Source organism: Ambystoma mexicanum, chromosome 1p (assembly GCF_040938575.1).
Source record: "Ambystoma mexicanum isolate Mex_15411 chromosome 1p, UKY_AmexF1_1, whole genome shotgun sequence".
Taxonomy (NCBI): Eukaryota; Metazoa; Chordata; class Amphibia; order Caudata; family Ambystomatidae; genus Ambystoma; species Ambystoma mexicanum.
This window is the reverse complement of record NC_090921.1, coordinates 535377610-535403459: the sequence shown is the minus strand read 5'-3', so window position 1 is coordinate 535403459 and position 25850 is coordinate 535377610. Positions and strand designations below refer to the sequence as shown.

The following is a 25850-nucleotide window of genomic DNA, read 5'->3' as shown; positions in this document are numbered from 1 at the left end:
ATCTTGAAGTGGAGAGAAGGGTAAGAGGTAATATTTGGCCACAAAGATGTTACAAGAAAGTGAGACGGAGAGGGGAAGAGGGGGGGGGTGCAGGGGGAGGGGAGAGGGAGAGGGAGAGGGAGAAGGAGAGAGAAAGCTAGCTTCAATTTCACACCAGAGAGGGGGAGTGTTACTCAGGAAAGATTCATGATGAATAAAATTATAGAGTTGTTTCATAGTGAAAGCTTTATGATAAAGTCGAAAGTTCGGAAATATTACTCCACTCAGGGATTTTGACAGTTTCAATTTGTTAGACGCAATACGAGGAGTTGTATTGTTCCAGAGAAATTTTAAAAGTAAAGAATCAAGCTTTTTAAAGAAAGAGGAATGTATTGTGATAGGGATCATAGATGGACAGTAGAAGACAATAGGGGTAATCATCATCTTAATTGTGTCTAAACGACCCCACCACAACAAAAGAGAGGCGACCATTTCTCAGTTAATTCAGTAACTTTTTTCATAATGTAGCTAGTATTAAGGTTAATGTTGGAAAGTATATCTTTTAGTTAACAAAGACCTACATATTTAATATGGGATGGTTGCCATGATAATCCAGATAAAAGTGTTGGATCTGTTACAAGAATATGTACAGGGCATAATCTCTGATTTGTCGAAATTTAATTTGTACCCTGAAACTATGAGTAATCCCTAATAGTAGAGATTAGGTGTGGTATAGAAGAAGCAGGGTGAGAAAGATAAACAAGGATGTCGTCTGCATAAGCCAAAGGTTTTGCTTCCATATTGTTCAGAGCAATACCGTTAATACCAGGGTTTACTCAAATATATTGAAGAAGGGGTTCTAATGCGAAGTTAAATAATAAAAGGAGAAAGAGGACAACCTTGACGGGTACCCCTCTCAATTCGAAATGGGGAAGAGAGAGTTATTCATTAAAATACGAGTAGTGGGTGTTAGGTAGAATAATGTAACGAGGTTAATAAAATAAGGAGGAAGTCCATTCCATACTAGAGATTGGAATAAAAAGGGACCATGAAACAAGGTCAAATGCTTTCGCATGCACCAAGAGCTTTGAGATCTGGAGGTAGATGAGTTTTGGGAAATGAGCTAAAAATGCCGTCATTTAACCCTTTAAGTGCCATGGGTATTTCCCCTCAGTGCCAGGGCCTTTTTTGGCGATTTCGGTATGTGGCCATTCAATGCCTCGTAACCTTTTTGTTACACGAGATATCTTGGCCAAATTTGGCTCCTTTTTCTACCACATGTAGGCGGTCGTAATGCCACCCAGGAATCCTAGGTTGCTGTAGGGGGGTGAGAGAAAATAAGCAAAAAGGACGAAAAATGTGGGTTTTTTCAAAAAATGCCAATAAAATGATGTACAAAGAAGCCTGTGGTATTTTCCTTGTAAGAGCTAGGAACAAATGGTTTGCTGTGCTGAGTTCCCCAATTTCCTGGCTTTCAAGAACAGGTTGAATGGAAGCAAAAAAAAATATTTTGATGTGGTTATCAACTGTTTTGTGAGAGGTAGGCGATTTTGGCCATTTTTGCCAATTGGACATGCATGGACGGAGGGGAAGAAAAGGGTAGGAAAGCCGAATTGGAGGACAGAAAGGCATATATTTCTGAAAAGTAGACAAAATTCCAAGTTTAGGAAGGGGTGATTTGCATAGATCAGGCAACAACTAGGTAGGGGAAAATGCCATAGATTGGGGGAAAAGCGGGAAAATGACAGAAAAAAAAGGTATGTGTTGGACATGGTTGGCTTGGTACGGCAATGGCTTCTATGAATTTTGAGAAAAGCAATGCTCCACTACATTCCTCCGACTCTTGCAGTTAGGAAAGCACACATTTTTTGTAGTGTTTTACAAAACAAGCAATACCACAAGCCAAACACTGAGCAATGGTACACAGGAGTTTTATGCTCATGGCCTGAACAGACGCACTTAGCATGTGTAAATCGGGAAAACCAAAGTGGTGAGGAACAGCAAACATCCATTATTTGAAAGGGCACAGGCAGACCTTTTCAAGGGTAGGTGACTTGTGCAGGTTACAAAAGTGTATGGTGCCTAAAGCAGCGACTAAATGTAGGTCACATTCAGGAAATGAAAGGGTTGTGTGACAAAGGGCACCAGCAAATGGGTCAAAACATTATGAAAACCACACAAACACGACAAATGTTATACCTTCCTGTGTTCCCACAGGTGTCCCGATGTAAACGGTACCTCACATGTGTGCGTGCACCTACCTGGGCGCCAAGGGGAAAGCCTAAAACACAGGTAACCCCAAGTCTGTTTCCACACCTGAATTTGACACTTTCTCCAGACAAGCACAACATGCAGATATGGGCCTCGGGTGTCCAAGCCACCAAGGAAAACAGGGAACCCCATGCATTTCCTAAAAGAGGACACCCGTGGGAATCCGCAGAGGTATGATTTGCGCAAATCGGCCCAGAATTTATTACCCAGACACCGCCGCAAAGTCCGAAATGTGGGAATAAAATGCATTTTCCGCACATTTCACTCGGCGCACCCATCAAAACACGCCGCCAACAACACATGGCCTACCGTCCCGCATTCCCACAGGTGTCCCGATGAAAACGGTACCTCACATGTGTGGGTGCACCTACCTGGGCGCCAAGGGGAAAGCCTAAAACACAGGTAACCCCAAGTCTGTTTCCACACCTGAATTTGACACTTTCTCCAGACAAGCACAACATGCAGATATGGGCCTCGGGTGTCCAAGCCACCAAGAAAAACGCGGAACCCCATGCATTTCCGAAAAGAGGACACCCGTGGGAATTCGCAGAGGTATGATTTGCGTAAATCGGCCCAGAATTTATTACGCAGAAGCCCAAATCTGTAGGTACCTCACATGTGTGGGTGCACCTACCGGGGGCGCAAAAGGAAAAGGGTAACCCACTGGTAACCCCAAGCCTTTCGCCACTGACCATTTTGTTCATGTGGGCAACCTACAGATTTGGGCCTAGAGTGTCTAAGCCAGCAAGGAAAACAGGGAACCCCATGCATTTCCCAAAAGAGGACAACCGTGGGAATCCACACATGGCCAAATTGGAGGGGCTGCCCATCTCATGTAGCCCTCCCCAGGGGCAGATAAGGGGGGGGTTGTCCTGCACTCCTCCCTGAGAGCAGATATCTGGTCCCAGGGAGGGCTGCATGACATGGCACCCACTCCATTGCAGGTGGGGGAGACAGGGTCACCACCCCGTCCCATTACAAAATTCCCCGGCCCTTTCGGGTGCCCCACAGCCCCCCCTAAAAAGTGTTCCACAATTTTCTTTTTTTTTCCCTTTGGTAACCCAACTCCCCTTGGTGCAGAGAGGCACATTGGTGTGCCAATCTGGCCCTGGGGTGCCCAAACCTTACTGTACCACCCACTGAGGGGGCCTATCCCACCATTTTTTGGGGGCCCTCTTCCCCTCACCCCAAATGGGTGGCGGGGGCACCGCATGTTGGCCTCCCTACAAACGGCTGCGTGAGGTACACCCCCCACCCTCCATTTGGGGTGGGGGGGAGAGGGCCCCCGAAAATGGTGGGACAGGGCCCCCAGTGGGTGGGACACTAAGGTTTGGGCACCCCGCGCCCCAATGTGCCCCTCTACGCCATGGCAAGTTTCGTAAACAAAAGAAAAATGGAAAAGGTACACTACACTTTAGGGCAGGCTGAGGGGCACCTCATTCAGCCCTCCCTGGTGTCAGATGCCCCTTCCTAGGAGCAGATATCTGCCCCCAGGGAGGGCTACAAGGGGTGCCCCCATTTACCCTTGGGGTGAGGGGGAGAGGGCCACCCCCCATTTCTGTAAAATATATCCCTGAGGGCTAGTGGACCCCCTCATCCCACCCAAAATTCTCTTATTTTCATTTTTTTTTGCCCACCCATCTGCCCCCAGGGAAGGGGCCTAACCTGCAGGCCCCACCGTTTGAGGGGCCTGCACACTAATTCCTGGTAGCCCTCACCGCACCCCCCAATTGGATGGGGGGGCCACCTCATGTACTCCTGCCTGGGGCCATAAATCTGCCCCCTGGGAGAGCTACAAGGGGTGCCCCCCCTTTCCACTTGGTGTGGGAGGGGGAGGGCCACCACCATTTCATGGGGCAAAAAAAAATCCCAGGTCCTTCACCCCCGTTCTATTTATTTATTTTTTATTTTTGCCCCCCTTCCCTGGGGGCAGATGATCAGCCATCTGCCCCCAGGGTTGTGCACATATGTGCCCCCATGCTTTGAGGGCCGGGGGGGAAGAGAAGGCTGCTTACTTGAAGCAGCCCCCCTCCCCCCACGTCCACAAACATTTCCATGGTGGTCCAGTGGGTTGCTGGTCACGGATCGAGCGCTCTGCGATGATCCGTGACCAGCAATGCGTCATATACGTGGTGTCCTTGGAAAGGGGAGAATCTCCCCTTTCCAAGGACACCACTTTCTCCTATATCCCTGGTGGCCTAGTGGGCCTGAGGGCCCCAAACCCCCTCCCACCTCCCCTCGCCTTTTTTACCCCCCCTTTTCACCCCTGGGGGCAGTGATCATCTGCCCCCAGGGGTCTCCAGCGCTGTGGCCCCATGCTTTGGGTCCACGGGGGTAGGGGACGTCTGCTTACCTAGTAAGCAGACTCCTCCTCCCCCACAAACGGATCTCTATTGATCCTGTGACATTGCTGCTCACGGAACGACACCCACCTTGATCTCCGGCTTGAAATACAGCCGGAGATCGAGGCTGACAAATAAGGGCACTCACCTTCTTTCTTCACTGCAGCAGCCGAAAATGGCTGCTGCAGTGATTTTACTTTCAGTTTAATGCCGATGTGCTTTACGCACGCCGACGTGAAACTGAAGGTAATCCAGCCCCCCTGGCTCAAAACAAGGTGCCAAAAAGGACAAGCTATCTCGTCCTTGGCACTGCACATGCAATTCCAATGACGAGATATTTCGTCCTTGGCACTTAAGGGGTTAATGAATCCCGAATTATTGCGATGAATAAGATTTGGAAGCAGAGATTCCAAGCGTTTAGCAAGTATTTTGGCATACATTTTTGAGTCTGAATTAATAAGCGAAACGGGACGATAATTCTTGACATTTCAGGGATCTTTATCTTATTTGGGGAAAAGAATAAGAAGGGCTTCACCAAACGATCCAGGACTTCGTCCAAAATTAATAAAGTGGGAATACAATTCTAAGAATTTAGAAGCAATTGAATCAAGAAGTGTTTTGTAAAAATCTACATGAAAACCATCTGGACCAGAGGCTTTATTGGGTTTAAGATCATTTATGGCTTGTTTGATTTCCAATATAGTAATGGGAGAATTAAGAGAAGAGCTATCATTTGCTTCAGTTTTCTTAACAGATTGGAAAAAAGAATTATATTTTCAGAGTTAATGGAAGAATCATCAGAGTATAAATCAGAATAAAAGTGGGTAAAAGCATTGCTGATATCTTTTGGATTGGATAATCTAATGCCTTCAGGAGATGTAATATGGTTATAATTGAATTGTCATTCTTTCTCTTGAGATATGAAGCTAACATTTTGCCCGCTTTATTGGAGTTATTATATATTTTGGTTTTGGATCCAAGGATAGAGTTGGCAGCTTTGTTATTGAATTCTAGGCGTTTAGTAAGGGTTTTAAGTATATTTGGGTCTGGATTTGCGTAATATGATTATTCAAGATCTTTTATAGAAGCCAACGAAGATTTGTGAACTAGTTCTGCTTGGTTTTTTAATGGCTACAAATTGTATGATAAAACCCTCTAAGGAGGCTTTAAATGCGTCCCAATTATTATGTACGGATGCATGTTGAGGAAGGTTGTTAAAAGAATTCTTTAATAAATAGATTGTTTTTTTCAATGAAAGTTTGATCTTTTAGAAGGAATGAATTTCATCTCAGAGAGTTTGTTAGAGGGGGTCCATTCAAGTTCCGTAGAGACTATTACATGGTCAGAAATAGTTATGTGAACCAATTCTGAGGTTAAGATAGCTGGAGCAAAGGACGGATTTACAAAAATATTATTGGTGGGTAGTAGAAAGAAAAGTCTATTGTTTGGGAATGGCAGAAACACCAAGTATCTAATAGATTTAGGTGTTAAGTTTAGGAAGCTGTTGCAGGATTTAGAGTTCATAAAATTAGAATTTGATTTCCTGTCTAAAGCGAAATCCACAATCTGATTCATATTCCCACTAAAAATAATAATATCAAAAGATTGTAACGAAAGTTTAGTGAGTAATAATGACCAAAAGGATGAATTGGGTGCATTTGGGCCATACACATTGATGATAGTAGCAGGAAGATTATGTACAATACATTCAACTATAATCCACCTGTCTTCTGGATAATTCTCCACATTTATTAGGGTGAAGTTCAACCGTTTATTGATTAAAACAGATACTCCTGCTTTTTTTTTGTCAACAGCATTAGCAAATAATGTATGACTTGCCCAGGAGACTTTGATCTTCACATTTTCTTCATCTGAACTAATGAGTTTCTTGCTGACAAATTATATCAAATTTTTGTTTAGTAATTAAAGAGAGAACCTTGCTGCATTTAATAGGATGTCCTAGTCCCTTAACATTCCACGTACTAATCTTAATAGACATCTGTAGTCAATGAAATTATGTTTCTTGAAAGAGTTCGCAAAAATAAGACAAAAAGTATTCTAGAAACAATTTATACAATTGTAAGAGAAATTAAATGTAAATTGGAATAGATATTGCTGAAATTGTACATGAAGGGAAGAACAAAGGGAGGGGAAGACAACATAAGAAAAAAAAACGAGAGCATCGAAATGAAAGACGTAGTGTAGCAGAAGTTACGTATAGATAAAGCTGAATAGTAGTTGTCAGAATCAGAAGAAAATAATAAAGATAAGTCTTATAGGGGATGTCAGGTGTGAAGATGGAAAAAGCACAACAGAGAGATGGAGAAAAGAGAGTATTAAGTTAGAGAAATGTTTAAGTATATCAGAAAGTCCGAAACGCTAGGAGGAAATAATAAATAATAGATTCAAATATGGAAAAATACATGTGCTATTAAACATCACAAATGACTATACACAATCGGTGTGTTTATGCGTTCTGTAATCAAGTGGTGAAAGGAGGTTCAACTTTTTTTATTGGGAGATCGAGTTTTGCCTCTCTGATGAATAGAAGTAAACGGTACCTCTAGGCAAATAGAAGATGTTGACATACTGCGTTTAGGAGTTATTTTTAGATGTTGATATTTTAGGGGCCTTAAAGGACAATGCAGGAGTTGGAGACTCTGATGAGGAATTCTTAACCGGTTTAGATGGTGATGCGTCCATCGCGGTAGTTTGTAGGGCTTGTAGGAGACCATATAAGTCGTCAGGATTTGTAAACTCTTTGGTTGGACCATCTGGAATTGTGATAATCATCTTTTCAGGACCAAGTAGGCCATATCTGATGTCAAGTGATTGGAGTATAGGTCTCATGTTCAGAAACCTTCCTTTTTGTTTGAGTAGGACTGGAATAGTCAGATGACATTAATATTTTTTGTTTTCAAAGAGAATAGTGGATTTATTCTTGACAGCTTGTAGAATTTGTCTGGTTTGCTGATTTCAAAGAAAACAAGCAATCATGGGTCTAGGTGAGGAATCTGTTCTGGCAAACTTGGATCTGATTCTATGGGCATGTTGGCTCTCAAGTGAGGGCGAGAATGAGATTCCAAGAATGGAGGGGATCCAATTTATTAAGAAGTTGATGGAATCATCTCCGGACTTAAAAACTGAGGTTATTTCTGCGATTCCTGTCTTCCAATTCAGTAATTTCCCCTTCTAAATGCAATATTTATGTTTGCATACATTCCAATCCTTCAATTCTGTCTTCCACTGTACTCAATTCTCTCTTCAGCATCATCAAGCCTACCAGTAAACAGTTTGATGTCATTCTTAAAGTCTTTTAATTCATGTTGTATAGAAGATGAACGTGTATCCAGTGAAGAGATTGAGGTACGTATGTTGCCAAGTTCTTGCAGAATTCTTTCCATATATACACATTAATGGAAGTGCTCTCTGAGGATGACATTTTTTTATAGTGTAATATGAATAATCAGAGCAAGTATGTATACATTCTTGATGGGCATTAACAATTTGAAACCTTTCGGTGATCGAGACCCTACGGATTGCGGCCCTGTTGTACCAATCCCTTTGGAAACATTTGTCCAAAACAGTTGGCTTTATGCCTCCTGCCCACAAAACGTCAAAAACCGTTACATTTTGGTAGATCCTGCAAATCCATGTTTACCAAGGTGTGTGTAGTAGCAAAATATGTGTCCTTCTTATGAAAATGAAAAAAGGCAAAATATTTCCATTACTGACTTTCCTCTGCAGAGTGCAATTAGTTATGTTGACCCACAGCTATGCAAATAGTGTTTATTTGTGGTTACACAAGAATCTGCCAGAACATCAGGAGAGGATACAGAAAAAGAATGGCACGGATGTGAAGTAGAACCAGGAAAACAGACCAAAACACACCCACACTTGCATCTTGGCACCGGCTACCCGTTGTGGCAAGAGTGGCATTTATAAATCACTTCAAAAGAAAATGTGTGTTTTTGACAATGTTCATTCATTTATTAAATTCATACAAACATACACAAATATGGACATTACATGAGTCATGAACAGAGTGTGAAATGCATTGCATCGTTTGTGTAACAGTGCTAAGCTAAAGTTGGGAACAGGTGTGCGCCCTAAATCTTCATTTACACCAGTTGACTACCTGACACCAAATGAGTTATGTGTTCTAGGAGATCAGATCCTTGGAAAACAAACCCAAAAAGATACATAATCTCAGGAGTGAAGAAGCCTTAGCATTACAATCCCTAGAGACCAACAATACAATAATAGTAAAAACTGCCATTAAGGGAGGAGCTACCGTTGTAATGGATGTAAATAAATACAAAGAGATGGTACATAATTTGCTAAAGGTTGAGATGAGTTACAAAATTCTACACAAAAAAAAAATTAAAAAGAAACTCAAGCACTAATCTTTGATGCCACTACTGGTGGATTAACAAGAATGAGTGACTTTCTCAGTCAAGAAAATTTGCAAAAACCTCCCAGAAATCCATAAGAATATGTAAAATCTCCCATATAGATCAATAGTGGCAGGTTGTGGTTCGATGCTGAAGCCCAAAATAACAGGTGTCTGTATTTGTTGTCCCAAAACAGTGCATATAAAACAAGCCTCTCATTCAGTTAAGACTGATGGTAGATGTACCCCTATTCGCCTTAAAAAAGCGAATACCAATTAGTACATGCAAGACACTCATTACTGCCCAAATGCCAAAACTTGTGGAATCCAGGCCATTTGGTGGGGTATGCTCATTTATAGGTGTGGTTTCATTTAAAATTCACACAAAAGATTGGAAACTTAGAACAATGACAAACTGGAGAACAAATAAGAGTCTTCTGTGAGAAATGTACATTGGCCAAACAACAAGAGAGGCCCAGGTTAGGATTGCCGAACATCGATCAAGTATCAGATGCAAGATAATTGGTGCACCTATGTTTCAGCACTTAAGATGACCTATTCTGGTGGATAATCAATACAGTAATGTAGAGAATTCATTACTCCACGATGAAGCACAGTGGATACATAGGCTAAATACACATACCTCTGCTTAATAGAAGTTTCAATAATATAAAGATTCGTCTAGATGTGTGCCATTACCACTTCATACCTGAATTACTGGCGACGATTGGCTGGTAAAACACAAAGAAGCACATTCAATTTGTTTACCCCAAAAAATAAACAGAAGGTGACTGATGAAAATAAGTACTTTTAGTGTTCTGCGATTTATAAACATCTGGTACTATTAAATCAATTTCTCATGGGGCGTTTTGAGCAGCCAAGAGCAAGGGATGCAGAGGGCTCTGCATATTCACACGGATATTTAGTAATGAGGCGGCATTATCCGTGAAGATACGGCACTGCTACTACACAGCAAAGAAGATAAGATACTGGAGCACCATCGGCTCGCAACAAAGGATCCTAGCAGCCCGGGTGGCGGAGATAGGACTAGCGGCATTGAGCAGAAGACACAAGCACCCCGACCTGCCTTTTATCCGATGCCGATATGAAGCAGCCCCCGAGGCTGTCCCTCGTGCATTGCTTTGGGTCGGCACTTTGGCTCTGGGGCTCCTTTCTCCGGTGCAGATCCCTGGACCAGAGATACCATGACTGGCCTACCCGTCCCTTAGGCGGGTTGCGGCAGAGGCCCGGGAGTGAGGGACACCGGCCTGATGCTGGGTCCCTGAGGTGAGAGAGAGCCACCTCACAGCAGGGTCGCTGACTTCAGCGTCAATGAGTGGGAAGAGGCAAATCACACATTACAGCGAATATAGGTGAGGAGCACCATCACCCTCCCCCGCCATACGGCGTGTGCCCCTAGACCGACCCAGCGTCGCTTAACAGGCCGCTGGAGCCCCGGCCATCCATTAGCAGGAAACACTGCAGGGGAGGTCCTTGGGACTGCAGGCCCGCTGGTCTTCCCTCCCCTCCCTCCCCTATAGATCATTGCCCCAATGTGATACATGGACATTGTGTGGTGCCTGGGTGAAGAGTGGTTGTACCCATGTAGGTGGGGGACAGCAATCACCAGCCCCACGCAGGCACAGGATACTGCATCAGAGCTCACTCAGCAACGAAAATGAACTATCAAGACTTACCTCCCTCTCCATGGGTAAGGGCCCTCCTTCCATTTGCCCTTTCTTTTGCCTTCATGGTCCTTCAGTCTCCCCTGGTCTCCCTGTTATGTTCTCTAATTCTCTCGTTCCTCGTCTCACCTCTAACTCAGACCTCATTTCTTTTACCTATTGCGCCTTAGCATTTGCTTTTGAGAAGTCAAATTGGGGTGCGTTTTCGGGAAGTCAATATGGGTTGAGCTTTTCATTTAACTGGAGCTTAATTGTAACACTCTAGCCCAGTGACTGCTCCTTATCGCTCTACTTGCATATTTCTCCTACTGCCCCCTCCCCTTACCTGCCCATGGCGTTCGGTTTCTCCCATCTACTCCACTGCTTCGCTATCAACTGTCCTTCCTTCTCACTAAGTCTAGTAAGAAGAGATTTAAAAAGGATATCCTGGCCTCCAACAAAGTTCTCCCCTTTGCTGATACCTATTCCAGCGCCTCTGCCAGACAAATCCTCACCGACATCCTCTTTGTCGTTCCTTCGCCAGATCTCTGGACCCCTCATATGATCTCAGTGCTCTGTCCAGACTCCTCCTCTCCCATTAATGGTGGCACCAGCTGGGAAGTCCTTATGGATTCTTCCTTCGACACCTCCAGAGTCATCATTAATGTCTACTTAAACAGCACTGTCATCATGCAAGCCCCTCAGGCCAATATCCTCCTCTTTGATAGGCGATTCCCTCGCCTCATCCACTTTCTCTCATCTCCAGCTGTCCCCTACTCTCCTCCCTTGGCTACCTTGCCCAGTTTTCCTTCCTCCTCTGCCCTACCTCAAGCTCCGTCCACATCTCTGCAGGGCGTACCCCTGATTTGTACCCTTCCCGGAAGGTCTTTAAGGCTTGCAACCTTCTTCGTCTTGCCAGCCTCAACTCTCGCTCTGCAGTCATACACTCCTTCTTGAAGAACTGGACCTTGATGTCCTTGGTCTTACCGAGACATGGTTCACGGCCAGCTCTGTCACGAGCTTTGAAACTCTCCTCCCCGATGGCTACAAGATCCTCTCCGCCCCCAGATGCACCCCGACCAGAGGACGTGTAACCCTGATCTCCCCCGAGTGGATTCCTGCCTCCATCATCCCCACTCAGACTTACTCCTCTTTCGAATGCCTTCTCTGCAGTCCCTCTCTCTCCTAGCCACTCGCTTACTCTTGCTACTCTCTACCAGCCCCCTAGTCAAATCACCTTTTTCTCTCCAGGTGGGCAGACCTCTCCTCCTCCCTCCTGGTCTCCACCACTCAACTCCTCCCACTTGGTGACCTCAACATCCATTTGGATTCTCCCTGCTCCGCATTGGAGCTCTTTCGCGACATCTGCGATTCACTCTCCCGCTCCATCCTCCCCTCTGGCCTGACTCACTCTGCTGGTCACACACCGGATGTCTTGATCTCCTCTGGCCTCCCCCTCTTTATTCCCCTCACCACTCCTCTCTCCTGGAGCGATCACTGCCTCCTCTCCTCTCATCTTTCCATCTCCTCCCCTCAAGCCAAGCCTACCCCAAGACTGCCACCCACCTTCTCGGACATCTGGCCCATGAAGCGTGTGTCAGTTGAAGCTTTTGCCGCCACCTTCTCCCCCCCCCACCCTCCACCCTCCACCCCAGGCTGACTCACACCCTGACACAGCCCTGTCCCTGCCCTACTCCTCGATTTCTGCTACCCTTGATGCTCTTGCCCCAGTCATGAGGATCCACTTGAAGTCCAAATCCAAGTGCAATTCTTGGTATGACTCTGACCTAGCTACACTTAAACGTAAGTGTAGGGCGGCTGAGAGGAAATGGAGTACTTCTTGTTCATCCTCTGACAAACTGGCCTGCCGCTTGCTCCAAAGGCAATACTGACTGTCCGGACCAAGAAGAGTACACATTCAAGCCTGTGTCTCTGCGGCATCTAACAACTTGGCTGAACTCTTTAAAATCTGCAAGGAGCTGGCCAACCCTGCTGCAGTCTCCACTTCTCCTCTCACCTCCCAGGCTCTTTGCAATGCCCTTGCCCCTCACTTTACCTTTAAAACCCAGAACATCTAGTCCACCCTCTCCTCTGCTCTGCTCCCTCTCTTCTCGCCCCTACTTCTTTGCCTGCTGACCCTCCTTCACCTACCCCCCACCATCTTTCTCCTCCTTTCATCGTTTCTCCCTTGATGAGGTTGCTAGACAAGTCCGATCTATGAACGCCTCATCAAAACAGGTCATCCCTGTTCCTCTAAAACCATTAAGGACCATAGCGATACACTTGTCCAGCCCTTGCCGATTTCTGCAACCTCTCCTTTGACTCTGCATCTTTCCCCTCCCCTGTGAAGCACTCCCTTGTGCATCCTCTCCTTAAGAACCCCACAGCCGATTCTTCTTGTCCAGCTAACTATCGCCCAATTTCCATTTCTCCTTTTTGGGTAAACTCCTGGAAAAGCTGGCCATTTCTCAGCTTAACCCTCATTCCATTCTGTTGGTTCTCTCCATGATCACCAATCTGGCTTCAGAGCGGCCAGAAGCACGGAAACTGCTCTCCTGAACATCCGTGAAGATCTGCTCTCCAACCTTGACTCTAACATTCCCTCTGTCCTCACCCTACTTGATCTCTCCTCTGCTTGCGACACGGTCAACCATACCACCCTGCTCAACCGTCTCCATGACAACCTGGGCATAACCGATCAGGCTCTGGCCTGGCTGACCTCATTCCTCTCTGATCAACCCTCCCAGGTACAACTTGAGTCATTCTTATCTTCCTTTCTAACTGTGGTGTTCCCCAGGGGTCTAACTCTGGCTTTTCAACCAATACCTGGCAACACCCGTCTACTGCATTTCCATTTTCTGTTCTAATTTCCAGTGCTATGCTGATGACACCAAACTCATTTTCAGGCTTCCTTCAGCCACCTCCTCTGCTTCCCTCATCTCTGATTGCCTAATCGCCATTCAAATTTGGTGTGCCGCCACAATCTCTGTCTAAATGCCAACAAGACCGAGATCCTCCTCAATGGTACACCTTCACCAGACTTTCCCCTCACCCTCTACCCGGCTGGCCTCCCTTGGCCCTCCTCCGACCCGTGAGGCCAAGAACCTTGGTGGTCATCCTTACACTTTTCTTTTCCTCACACATCTCCGACATCACTAAAAAGTCAAACTTCTTACTGCACCTCCTCAGAGTTCCTCTCCTTCCCTCAGAAGCTCTGGTTCTCTCTAGGTTGGACTATTGCAATAGCCTCTTTCTAAATCTACCTGCCGCCACCCACCGCCCTTTACAACGAATCCAGAACAAGACTGCAAGGCTTGTCCTTGGCCTCAAACCCTGGGATTGTAGCTCTCCAGCTCGGAAATCCCTTCAATGGCTCCCAGTGGATGCAAGGATTAAATTAAAAAACCTTGTCCACAAGGCTTTCTGGGGCCTGGGTCCAAAATATCTTATCCCTCCGTAATTACCGCCCCTCTCAAGCCCTTCGCTCCTCTACTTCCAACTCCCTCAGGGTCAGTCGTTTTTCATAGAAACAAACTGGGGGTAGATCTCCGTCTTGGGCCTCCCTCTGGAACAGCCTCTCTGCCATCTTGAAACTAACCATCTCCGGTACCGGAAGCACCTCCAAGATCTTCCTCTTCGCTTCTGCCTTTGCCCCTCTTCTCCCTTGCTGATCTGTTTTCTCTCTCTGCACTGTGCACCTGGCCACCCTCTGTCCTTCGGGCCCATGTACCTGCCCACACTGCCACCCTCCTGCATTGCCTCCGGACAACCCCTTTCACTGTGGTCTGTATCTGTACCCATACAGTCCCCCACCCACTTATCTTCTGCACTTATGAAATATACCCCATCTATTTAACCTAGCACTTACCACCTTTATTTATTTCACTTATTTACTTTTCTGATCTCTCCTCTGTTTCTGCCATTTCCCCCCCCCTTTACATTTCCCATGCACATGGCATTCTCAATGTCATTGAGCCTAGTAAGATTGTTATTTGTGTTCTCCCCTGTTCCCCCCCTCCCCCCTTTGGCCTGGTCGCACTAACATGTGTACGAGCACGATATAAATAAAATATCATCATATATCAGACTGTTAACTGGTGCAAGCAACACGCTGGTTGCCCCCATGTGCATCACTGGGCCCCGACTGTGTAAGCCCATACTAAAAAGGTGGGAAGCCAGGAAATACAACTGAGGGTCCACTGAACGTGGGGGTTTCCTGCCTCCGGGAGCCCCGCGACGTCCCATTAAACACCAGGTACAGCCGACTGACCCCTACCCTGTGTGGGTAAAAATATGGTCCCCGCAACCTTCAGTTTGGCCTGGGCCCTGCTTAAAGGGATGCCTGGAGCCCCCGGAACAAGACCACTGTAATTCACTAGGACTAAAGGATCTGGCGCAGGGAAAAAGTCTAGGTCTATGTATGCATTTGCAAGGTCTGCTCCCAGGAGTGAGCAGGGGAACATCGGGTTAGGCCCAGTTAGATCCAACCCTGCCAGCCCCGGGTCCCTCATCCACACCTGATCCGATGATCATGATGGAAGCAATGGTGAAAGGATTCACGGCCATGCATGACAAGCTCGATGATATTACGGCGAATGTGGCGTCCATGCGGTCCCAACTGGCTCGTGAGGGAGCGCGGATCACCGAGGTGGAGACCAGAATTGGAATTACTGATGATAATGTGCATGCACTTCAGGATGCAGTGTAATCTCACCAGAGACATGAAATAGGTCAAAAACAAATGTGATGATCTCGAAGGAATAATTGAATAATCGGGGTCCCGGAGGATGCCCTAACTGGAAACATGGAACTGGCTATTGAAAACCTGCGCAAAGACCTTTTGGGGCACCCAGAACTTCCCCGTTCTTTGCTGAGGAGCGCACCCACCGCGCTCTTGGCCCCAGGCCCAAACCTGGAGATTTCCCCAGACCAATCATTGCGAAAATACGAGTTATAGGGACAGAGCTCACCTGCTTCACTTGGCCCGTGAGAGGAAAGAACTGAGACTGAGCTCCCAAACCATCTGTATATTCCCCGACTTCTCCAACCCAGCACAACAGGAGGGCCGACAATTTAGAGGGGTAATGAAGCAGCTTCGGGAGCACAACATCCAATACGCTATGCTGTTCCCGGTGCGACTAAAGCTCTAGTTCCAGGGGAAACTTTACTTTTTCATGGTCCCGAGTCAGGCTGTGAAGTTTATTGAAGCACAGATCCCTTTGAACGATCCTATTGCTGTCCCGCCTGAAGAAAATATAGCCGACTAATAATTCCTACTACCCAGTCTCATGATCAATGATCCCAGGTTTAACGCGAGTTGATAGTAGTATATACTATGAATCTGCCATCTTGTCACTTTATATATTGGATTTGATATCCCCAAGTACAATGTTAAATGCTGTGCAGCAACATCGAGCCCAATTGCAGTGGCTTTGTGTGAATTGAGGAAAATACCCCCCCCCGCCTCGGGCCAAGTTGGAACAAGAGGGCAGTTGGGGGGTGGCAGGGGAGAGAGGGCTAAATTCACTGCAGGGGTGGGGGAGGCAGTGGAGGGGGTCAGAGGGGGGGGCAGTAGAAGGGAGCTGGGCCTTGGTGCCAAGATGTGGACCGGAAAGTGTTTGAGCTCCTGTTGCGCACTTCAGGGGAAAAATTGGGAGAAAACAGTTCAAAGCTTGGCAACTGAGAACTCTGACCTTTTGGTTCTATGTTACATAGCAAGCCGGACTATCAGTGAACATTCTGTACATAATGTGATTGTATATATGTGGTATGACAGAACAGCCAAAAAACACTAAGTTGGAATATCCAGGGCTTTTACTAAAACACGCAAGGTAATGTCCTATGTACAAAGACATAGAGCAAATGTGCTATACGTGGGTGGTGGAACCAGTATTTCACCTCCTACTCCTTGCAGCCTAGAGTCTTGATACTCATACACAAGACCCTAAAATTTGTGTGGGGGGTGGGGCGGCGCACACATCGACCCTGAGGGAAGGTACATAGTGGTCCATGGTATCCTGGAAGGAACTGAACTGGTTCTTGTAAACACATATTGTCTTAACATTGACTCCCCCGAGTTTGACTTCATTGGAGGGATCATGGCTGTGTACTGTATATTACCCCCATTATGGGGGTGGGGAGTGAGATATGAATCTGATCCTAGATTGATCACTTGACAGAACAGATGCATCATCTAGACCCCCAGCCCGACGACTGCAGTCCCTCATCCAATCACTTGATCTGTGTGACGTATGGGGCATAACACACCCACAGGCAAGGGACTACACCTTTTATTCTTCAGTGCACAATATATCTTACCAGATTTACATGTTCCTGATATTAGGCTTATTAATGGGGAAAGTACTTTAAGTGGACATTGGACCTCGCACATTCTCAGACCACTCCCCGGTGACATTATCACTGAAAGTGGGTAGCAGACACACGGGTTGCACCCAAGGTTTAAGCCAGGTGCCTTGAAAGACAGTGCTCCGAGCGGATATGAAGGCCGACATTGAGACGTTTACCTGCAATATGGCTGGCTCCACATCCCACAGCACCGGATGGCATGCCTTTAAGGTCTATATTAGGTGGTATGACGATATCAAGGGAGGCTGGGGTTCTTATAAGCATAAGGAGTGACCTGGAGAAATCCGGAGCTACCCTTAAAAGACCTGAAACAGTATTCCCGGTCCCCTGAGCCCCAGGTGTTATTACACATATGTAACGAACTGGAGACATTCGAAGCACATGCTCTGACAGAGGTTCGGTACTTCTCCCACCCACAGGCGACCAGGAGATATGGAGAAGGGGACAGACCGGGGAGCACATTGGCGAGGCTGGTTCAGTCAGGTAGAGGGCGGTCCAAGGTAGATTGTATTCTAGATGAGCATGGTAACACTAAGTGGTCAGACACTGAAGTGGTTGGTATAGTCCGAGACTTATCTAGCTTTATATACCGCAGAACAAACACGCAGGGAGCAGGCCATACATTAATTGTTAGAAGGCATCCCATTGTCACGCCATAATGCCCAGTCCAGGGAAAATCTAAAGAGGCCCGTCACATTAGAAAAAGTTATGACGGTCATTGCCAACTTACCTAAAGGGAAAGCTCCAGGTTCAGATGGCCTCACTGCAGAGTTCTAACAGGAATATGCAACAATAGTGGCCCCAAATCTCCTTTGTGCATGGGAGGAATCTCTGTGGAACTCGCTGCTCCCGGAGTCACTACAGGAAGCTGGGAATCACGGTACTGCTTAAACCAGATAAGCCTAGCAATGAACGCAGCTCCTATAGGCCTCCATCCCTCGAACTGCGACACCAAAATCTATGCTAAGGTCCTGGCCAATCGCCTCCTTCCTACGATGCCACACCTGGTCCACCCCAATCAAGCTGTATTCATTTTCCAAAGATCCACAACGCTAAACATTAGACAACTGTTTGCTACGATATCATGACCAGGATCGACCCTGGAGGAAGCCTTCATTATGCTATCGGGTGAATTCTTGAGGGTAACACTGGAAAAGATGGGGGTGGGTTCGACCAGGATACAATTATTGTATACACAACCACTGGCCAGAGTGCTAGTATCTGAACAGTTTCAATTGCTATTCCGTTTGCTCTAACCATTGAGCCCATGGCAGACCGCGTTCCGTGACTTCCCAGTCAACGGTCTTTATTTCTCTCAGCAACGGTACATACCATGTTCTTCAGTTTAGTGACTTGTGCATCCTTCACATATATATGTCAACACACGCATGCAGCGTGTTGTTCAATTTGTGCAGAGCAAGCCACTTATGTATCTCCCACTCATGTGTTATCTCACCAGTCATGCCCAGCGCCCGTGCCTTCTTTCATTCTTTATTCATTTTTCATTTTCCACTTCTGCTTTGGTTACCTTGGGAATGGAGTATCCAAATGTCTGTCCCTTTACTAATGGTTACTCCCCATTCCGAGCATACCATTCTTTTCCGCAGATACCCCACACCTCGCACTTCTCCGTTCTTTCTCTCCCTGCTTCAATCACACTATGGAATGTCTATTTCTTGTCACTGATCCCATATGGCTAACGACGTAGCCGCTCCCGTTTCTATACACAAGCCTCATATCTCCCCTAGCTGCATCTATGGTACCGCCTGCCTCGTGGAATCATGGGATACGCGAAAACACGTCACCATGACTACCAGACGCCTTCATTCAGCGTCCTCACACGGACACTAGATAGAGCGGCCATCCCGCGATCCCTGACCGTAACACTTTTCACCTAGTAAGTTTGCCTAGCGCTTGGTTGACGACAGGAAGAGTCATAATATAACCTTTATGCCTGCCTTTGCTTATAGGCTGGTTCCTGCACCGTGTATTACATCACGCACGGTGCTCCTATCCATTTCATGACCGCAGAGCGCCTTCTTCCACCCCTCCGGTCCAAAAATACTACTCTGTCTTCGATCTCACTTGAGGAGAGCTGAAAACACAGTGGACGGTATGGCTCGCTCTCCGTTTCATTCCCCTTTCTTCCCTTCCCCCCTCCCTCCATCTCCTTCCTCTGCTCTAGCACCCCCTTTTCTATTAGCCGGTTAATTTGTTTTTTCCCAACACAATTTGTGCAACTCAGGAATGATTTCTCCACCTGCTTTCTCCTCTTCTCCCCTTCTCTTTCTTTCTTTTTTCCTCCCCCCAGCCTCCTCTTTTCTCTCCTTTTTCTATCACGGTTCATTATGCTCCACAGACTTCAAGCCAGCCATCAAGATAAGACGCTTCCTTCTTGAAGCCTACATCCCAAATTTTGTCTTGACTGATGGGAATAAGAAGAAAAACAACCCCACCCATCAGGAAACCGCTTCTTTAAGGAATTTCTCCTTAAGGCACCAAGGTCTTGATTTGTGAATTACCAGCACACTGTTCACCACCTTTGAGGCTTTTTATAAATACGTTTCACCCCCTTGCCTGATGCACATACTTCTCTGCTCTTTCAGTCCCATGATCTTGGACCATTGATCCATGTACTTTATAATTGCAAGACTCAGCCTCGCACTCCCAGACGGACAACCTGTCGCCAGCAATATAAGGTTCCTTAGTCCACATACCCCTGTTTAATACACAGGGTGAGTACCATGTAGATTTTTTATTTAAATAAGCAGTACCAGTTTACTCAAAATATGTTCTTGGTAAAATATTTCTGTATATGCTGGAAAACACCAAATTGACAATTCTATGCATCTGCCTCCCTCCGTTTCAGGTCTCCTTTGCGGTCCGTCTTGCCCTGATGAAGGCTTTGAATCCATGCCCTATATAATGGCAACAGCCGAAACGTGCCTTCAGTACTCATACATTTGAACATTATGATCAGCAGCACTGATACAAATCTTTTTGCTTAAAATCTTGCACGTTGGCAGATCACAAAACATGATCATACAATGGTCATGACACACAACTAGGAACCCTCTAGGAATAGATAGCTCTACTAAAATGTATTACTAGTTATTGAGTCCACTTTAGAGTAACAATTGGATGTGTCTACTATCATTTTAATTGTACACGTTATTCTATTTTTTCTTTGTTTCTTTGACATTTACTGTACAATGTAACAATTTCATTGAATTGGTCCTTTATGTCCAAAAAATGTATTCTCTTTCTGTTCATTGTTAAAATTTGTTTTTCCTATTTTTGAATATTTTGTTTTATCACTAATAAATGGTCAACTGTTTTTCAGACATATCCTTGGTATTTCTTATCTGTGACTCTGTATATGAGCACAGAATATTTTTTGTTGAAGAAAAACAAAATAAGGACAGTAACTCAGACTGACCTCTGTGTGGACCCCCCCTTTTTTTGTCTTACATTTATATATTGCCCTAAATCCACACTGACACTTCAGGGGCTACCCTACTTTCTTGTGTAACAGACTACATCAGAGAGCAACACAGACGATGCAGTGTCCGGCTGGCTGGCCCCCTGGAGATAATCTCCCTATATGCCGACAATGTGATGTTATATGTCAGAGACCCCTATATTAACCTAGACCCCATTCTACTGGACATTAAACAAATTCTCTGGTTTCACATTTTTTTCCAAATCTGAGATATTCCCGCTTACAGATAATACCCACAATAGCAACCGTAACTTCCCTCTACGATGGTCCCCTGACCACATTAAATATCTGGGGATGATGGTGTCCAGAACACACCTGCTTATTTCATGACAATTATGACAGAATCAGGTCTCACTTGGAAAACAGACTCATCAGATGGAAATACCTCCCGCTTTATGCCACTGCTAGACTTCGATTCAAATGACGCTATTACTCAAGATGTATTTGTCAACGTCCCGATATGGCCAGGGAAACTTTGCCAAGCTGCATGGTCTCCTCGCACAATTCTAGTGGCATGCCTGAACAGTCCGAAAGAAATGGGTAGAGATGACTTTCCAATATGAGAAAGGCGGGGTTCTCGGCAACACACTTAGAACTATATTGGATAGCCGCCCAAGCACAATTCGCCACATTTCTGGAGCAGCACCCACCCCCACGTCAAGTTACAAATATTGGCAGCAGGATGCACGGACCTCAAGACATCATTATTGGACCCACAATATAAAGATGATTGCCCATACGACCCCGTCGTCTCCACGTTGAGAGCGTGGCGGTCAATATTTACCCTGACAGAGGCCGATCACCCATACTACCGATGGCTCCCACTATGGAAGTGCCCAGAGCTAAGACCTACTTGGGATAGAGCAGTCCTGGGGAATTGGGAGTGACTGGGCTATAGATCACTGGCGGACTCGTTTCCCGACGGGAAATTCATCACTCCGACTACTTGGAAACCTGGGCATGTGAGGACTGGTGGGCAGCTGCTCCAATACTAAAGGATCCGTTTGACTGTCAACCAGGTGGCCCGAATACCTCTGTGAACCCCCCCCCCCAAAAACGCCTATGCTGGCGTATATAGCCAACTCAGGGGACTACAGACATCTCCACTCTCTATAAAACGGTATTGAACAAAATAGTCCCCCCCCCCACTACACAAGCGCGTGATTGATGGTCCGAAGAAATGGCGATAGATCTCACTGATAGCCAGTGGCTATACATGTGCACTCACATTAGGATAGTATCCCTGAATTTCAGGTTTAAGTTCATGCAATATAAAGTACTACACAGAACACCTGCCAGGCTAAGATGTTCTAACCCGCGGAAGAGGGCTGCCCCAGATGACAACATTCACCAGCTGATCACCTGCACATGCTCTGGTAGTGACCCTAGTTCGATTTCTGGGATAAAATTATACATACCTGGTCAGACATGGCGAGCTCCTCGCTAAACCGAATCCACTTGGAGCACTGTTTAGTATGTGGTTGGATATTCAAATGTAAAAGCCACCGGGCATTCTTAAATATGGGATGCACGATTGCTAAAAGAACTATCCTGCTGAGATTGAAAGATTAAAAAATAAACAAGGAAGAAGATTGGCTACTAGCACTGACCTAGGCTCAGGAAAATGAGGGTTTATAACCGAGCACCTGCCCCCCCCCCACATCTAGTCCATATTTAAGTAGGTTTGTATGAATTTTTTAAGTGATTGAAAATTGCAGAACACAAATTGTTTATATTGAATAGTCCTCAGTTCCTGGTATAACAAGAGGACACAGTGCAAATATTTAAAATCACTGAGCATGGCACAGATTAAGTCATGTACCAGATTTTGTAACCGACAAAAGAATCAAGCAGTGCCAGCCCGACATTTGGAAAACACCAATCTTTGCTCATCCGAACATTCAGTGAGACTGGTCAGTCGCGCTTGTTCCTCTACCCCAAACAAACTGTGTAACGCTTTGCCAACTATTCTAAGAACGCCCGTTGAAGAATGGGAACACAAAATAAATCTTTATTCAATAGACAACCAGACAGCATGCATAAAAATGTCAAGCTTCAAGCAATCAGCAATGCCTGAAATTTCTCTCGCCCAAACAATTCTCCATGTACAAACCGTGCAAAATTTCCTGCTTGCCAAGAGTCAATTATTACTAGCCAATATCAAGCGAAGAGTGCACATTTTGACACCTGCTGATAGTGTCAAGCCTCAAAGTGACCACATTAGGATTTCTTCATATAGCAGTGTGACCTCCTTGGAAGAGACCTGCACTCTACAGATGTGGGATAACAATGTAACATAGTCCTGTTGTGCCACCCTCCCCCAATAAACATTCCTTCCAGTGCTTCGATCCCTGACTCCGCTTCTATGCACCCGCTTCTGCGCCCTCCTAAAAAGCTTGTACCATATTTTAACCGATCCCAACTTCCTTGTATAGCGATCTGATGCGATCTACCGCTATACAAAATGTGAAAGATACATAGATGCATACATACAGACATGTTTACCTCAATCACAGGATCTTTAGCATATTCTTTCAGGAGATCCAGAGATTCAGGACTCCCAATGGCTCCCAAAGCCTCTCCTGGAAGCAAAGAACGGGAGAGTAGTTTTAACCCATTCACAATGAGCACAGACATCTTAAACTACTCCAATACCTCTATAAAGCAGGCTGTTGAGACCGTTTTGCTGTACGAGCAGATTCTATTGAGCGTTACATGGCGGTATGGATATGTATTGCCATAAGCAAAAAGAAGAAACATCTGCACGCTGCTTTTAGTTGTTATTCTAATGGAACCTTCCATCATTCCTAAACTGGAAATACTGTGCCATGGGCCACATGAATGTGCCTATTACCCATATACAGAGTGACCTCGCAGACGACTATGGATGCCTCCTAGAGATACAGAGCCCCTATAAGTACTGACCTACATGGTTTGAAATTGCCAGGAGCTATTAAGCGCTTGCGTCTCTCTTAGATGAGCCTGGTTACTTTAAAACAACAATTACCAGGAGCTACTTTTGCTCCACAGACCAAGTGGTGCATTACAAATATGCATATGTGACGTTTAATTTGAATGTCTGAGAATACAAATAAATAGAAAATGAGGACACATACACATCTAAATATAATGGAGCATATATTATGGGTAAAAAGTACAAAGTGTTAGTAGAGACGTTTGGGCACTAGGGCTTTGAATCAACTTGCACTGCACTTGGTGATTTGGGTGCGATTGGGCTAGTTGGTTGCGAGGTTACATGTCGGGGAGGTGTTGCCCACAGGATTAGAAGGTATGTATACCCGGATAGCATGTGCTTCAAAAAGGATTTACTCTTTACATTATTGTTTGCAGTGGGTTGTGTGCATTTTATTAACGGAGATTTGGGTGGTCAGCCGAAACGTTTTCCGACCTCTCAAGGTTTGAATCAAAGCTGAATTAAAACATTTTGAACAATTGTGCAACACATTTTGTCAATGGTTAACATATCCAGTGGTCGGTATAGTTTAACATGTGCATAAAAGCATGAACATTACATTTACAATGGCATAATTTCCCAATTATTTATAAGCGGTCGAGAAGGAGGGAGGCTACATTGTTAATATAACCTTGTGTTAGTGTTTTAACACTTGTCGAGCCTCAAATTGTAGGCCAAGTTTGGCCTGACACGGAAGGCCTTACCTAGTATGTGTGTTCACAGACAGTTTGGCTGGTTGGTATAGACAGGCAGCTTTCACGGTTAGTCCCGTTGGGTTGTTTGGATGTCAGCCGGGCGGTGCATTGAATCTGAAGATAAGAGAGTGGATTGGGATTAGTGGTTGTGGTGGGGCAGAGCCCTAGTGCATGGTGGGGCTGAGCAGTTTACATCTATCCTTGGTTGGAGGATGAGGCTGGTGGGCTCACACCATGTTCATGGTGAGGGACTGGGACGATCTGGGAGTGCCTGCTGCGTAATGAGGGGTGACCTTGTTAGTCCTTCCTACTTGGGGCCAATAGATGTGCAGTTTTCTCACTTAATCACTGATGGGGCTGTTCCTCCTGTACGGTATTTGTAAAGTGGACAATGGCTGTCAACGATGTTGGGGCACCAGTGGTTGTATATAGTTGCATGAAAGGCACAGTACTGGTTCAAGGAGGTGTGCCCATTATTTCTGGTGCAACTCTGCTAATTAAGCCCATATTCATTCTCCATGAATGGTGTGGAGGCTGGATACTGTTTTGGACATTGGAGGTTTAACCCCAATGTAAATCCATATTTTCTTGGGCGGTTGTCAATTTGTGAGCTCACTGAAGGTGAATTGCATTGGATTACCCATTCTATCTAGGACCCAGTGCAGTCAGTAAATCTGGAGTTTCAATACAGCCTCTGCTGTTTCACTTACCTGGCCAGTTGACCTAGTGATGCTTTCAATAGTACGACCAGTTGGCGGTGAAGGTTGAGGGTGAAGGTTGAGGATGCTGGTAGGTACTATATGTATCTGTCCAGCCAATGGGGCTGTGTGGTGCAGACACTACTTTTCAGCGCATGTGCACAAGTCTGTACTCTGCAAGTCATGATGACGTGTAAAAGCGGGATGCAAATCCCTTGAAAAGTTAAAGTGGGCCCCTCATGTGGAAGTTAGGTTTGCGCTGGGACTGGCTCCTGGTTACGCAGTGGTAGCACCTGCCTACTGGGCGAAACCCACTACCCAGGAGCTGGTTTACTGCTCCTCGAATCTGATTTTCTAACCCTGCCATTTACTGAATACCCATTTACCCCCATACAATCATCCTCAGCTTAACCTCTACAGAAAAATGTCCTCTGTAGACGCAGGTCTCCCGATTCTTCCAGGAAATGGAGTGATGTGTTTATGTGAAGAACTGAGGAGGACAGGGACTTAATGGCTGACTAGTACCTTGAATTTGTTATCCCACCCCCGCTTCAGACTATCTGTAAAAATAAGGTCTTCAGTCCCTTAAGATTGCCTCCCCTTCCTTGGTTAGCACCAAAGAGGTCCATTCCCTATAGATTGCCACCTTCCGTGTGCCACACTGGATTCTGCTCCCTTACAGGCCAATATTAACAAAAAGAAGATGAAATGTGAAATAGTTGAATTTGAAGCATTATGTAGTACAGAACATGCACCAAAAGCAGATTGCCCTGCTGTAGCACAGGGAGTCTGAATTCTATAAAGACACGGAGGCGAGCATTATGTTTCAATTTCTTTTATTTCTACTGTTCCAGCAGATTTAATTACTCACATTTCTTTAATAAACACATGTTTAAGTTATTTTTAACTTCAAAACAGAAAAATATCCCCCTCAAAAATAAATAATTTAAAAAACACACACACACA

The 25850-nt window shown here is 45.6% G+C and overlaps 1 protein-coding gene across 1 annotated transcript in view; it reads right to left on the bottom strand.

Annotated features, from left to right (window-relative positions):
- Nucleotides 1-25850, bottom strand: part of DOHH (deoxyhypusine hydroxylase) — an 81231-nt gene that overhangs the window by 37178 nt on the left and 18203 nt on the right. Inside the window, exon 2 of the mRNA XM_069649450.1 lies at nucleotides 23023-23099. Coding sequence (XP_069505551.1) covers nucleotides 23023-23099 — 77 coding nt within the window. The remainder of the gene's footprint in view (nucleotides 1-23022; nucleotides 23100-25850) is intronic.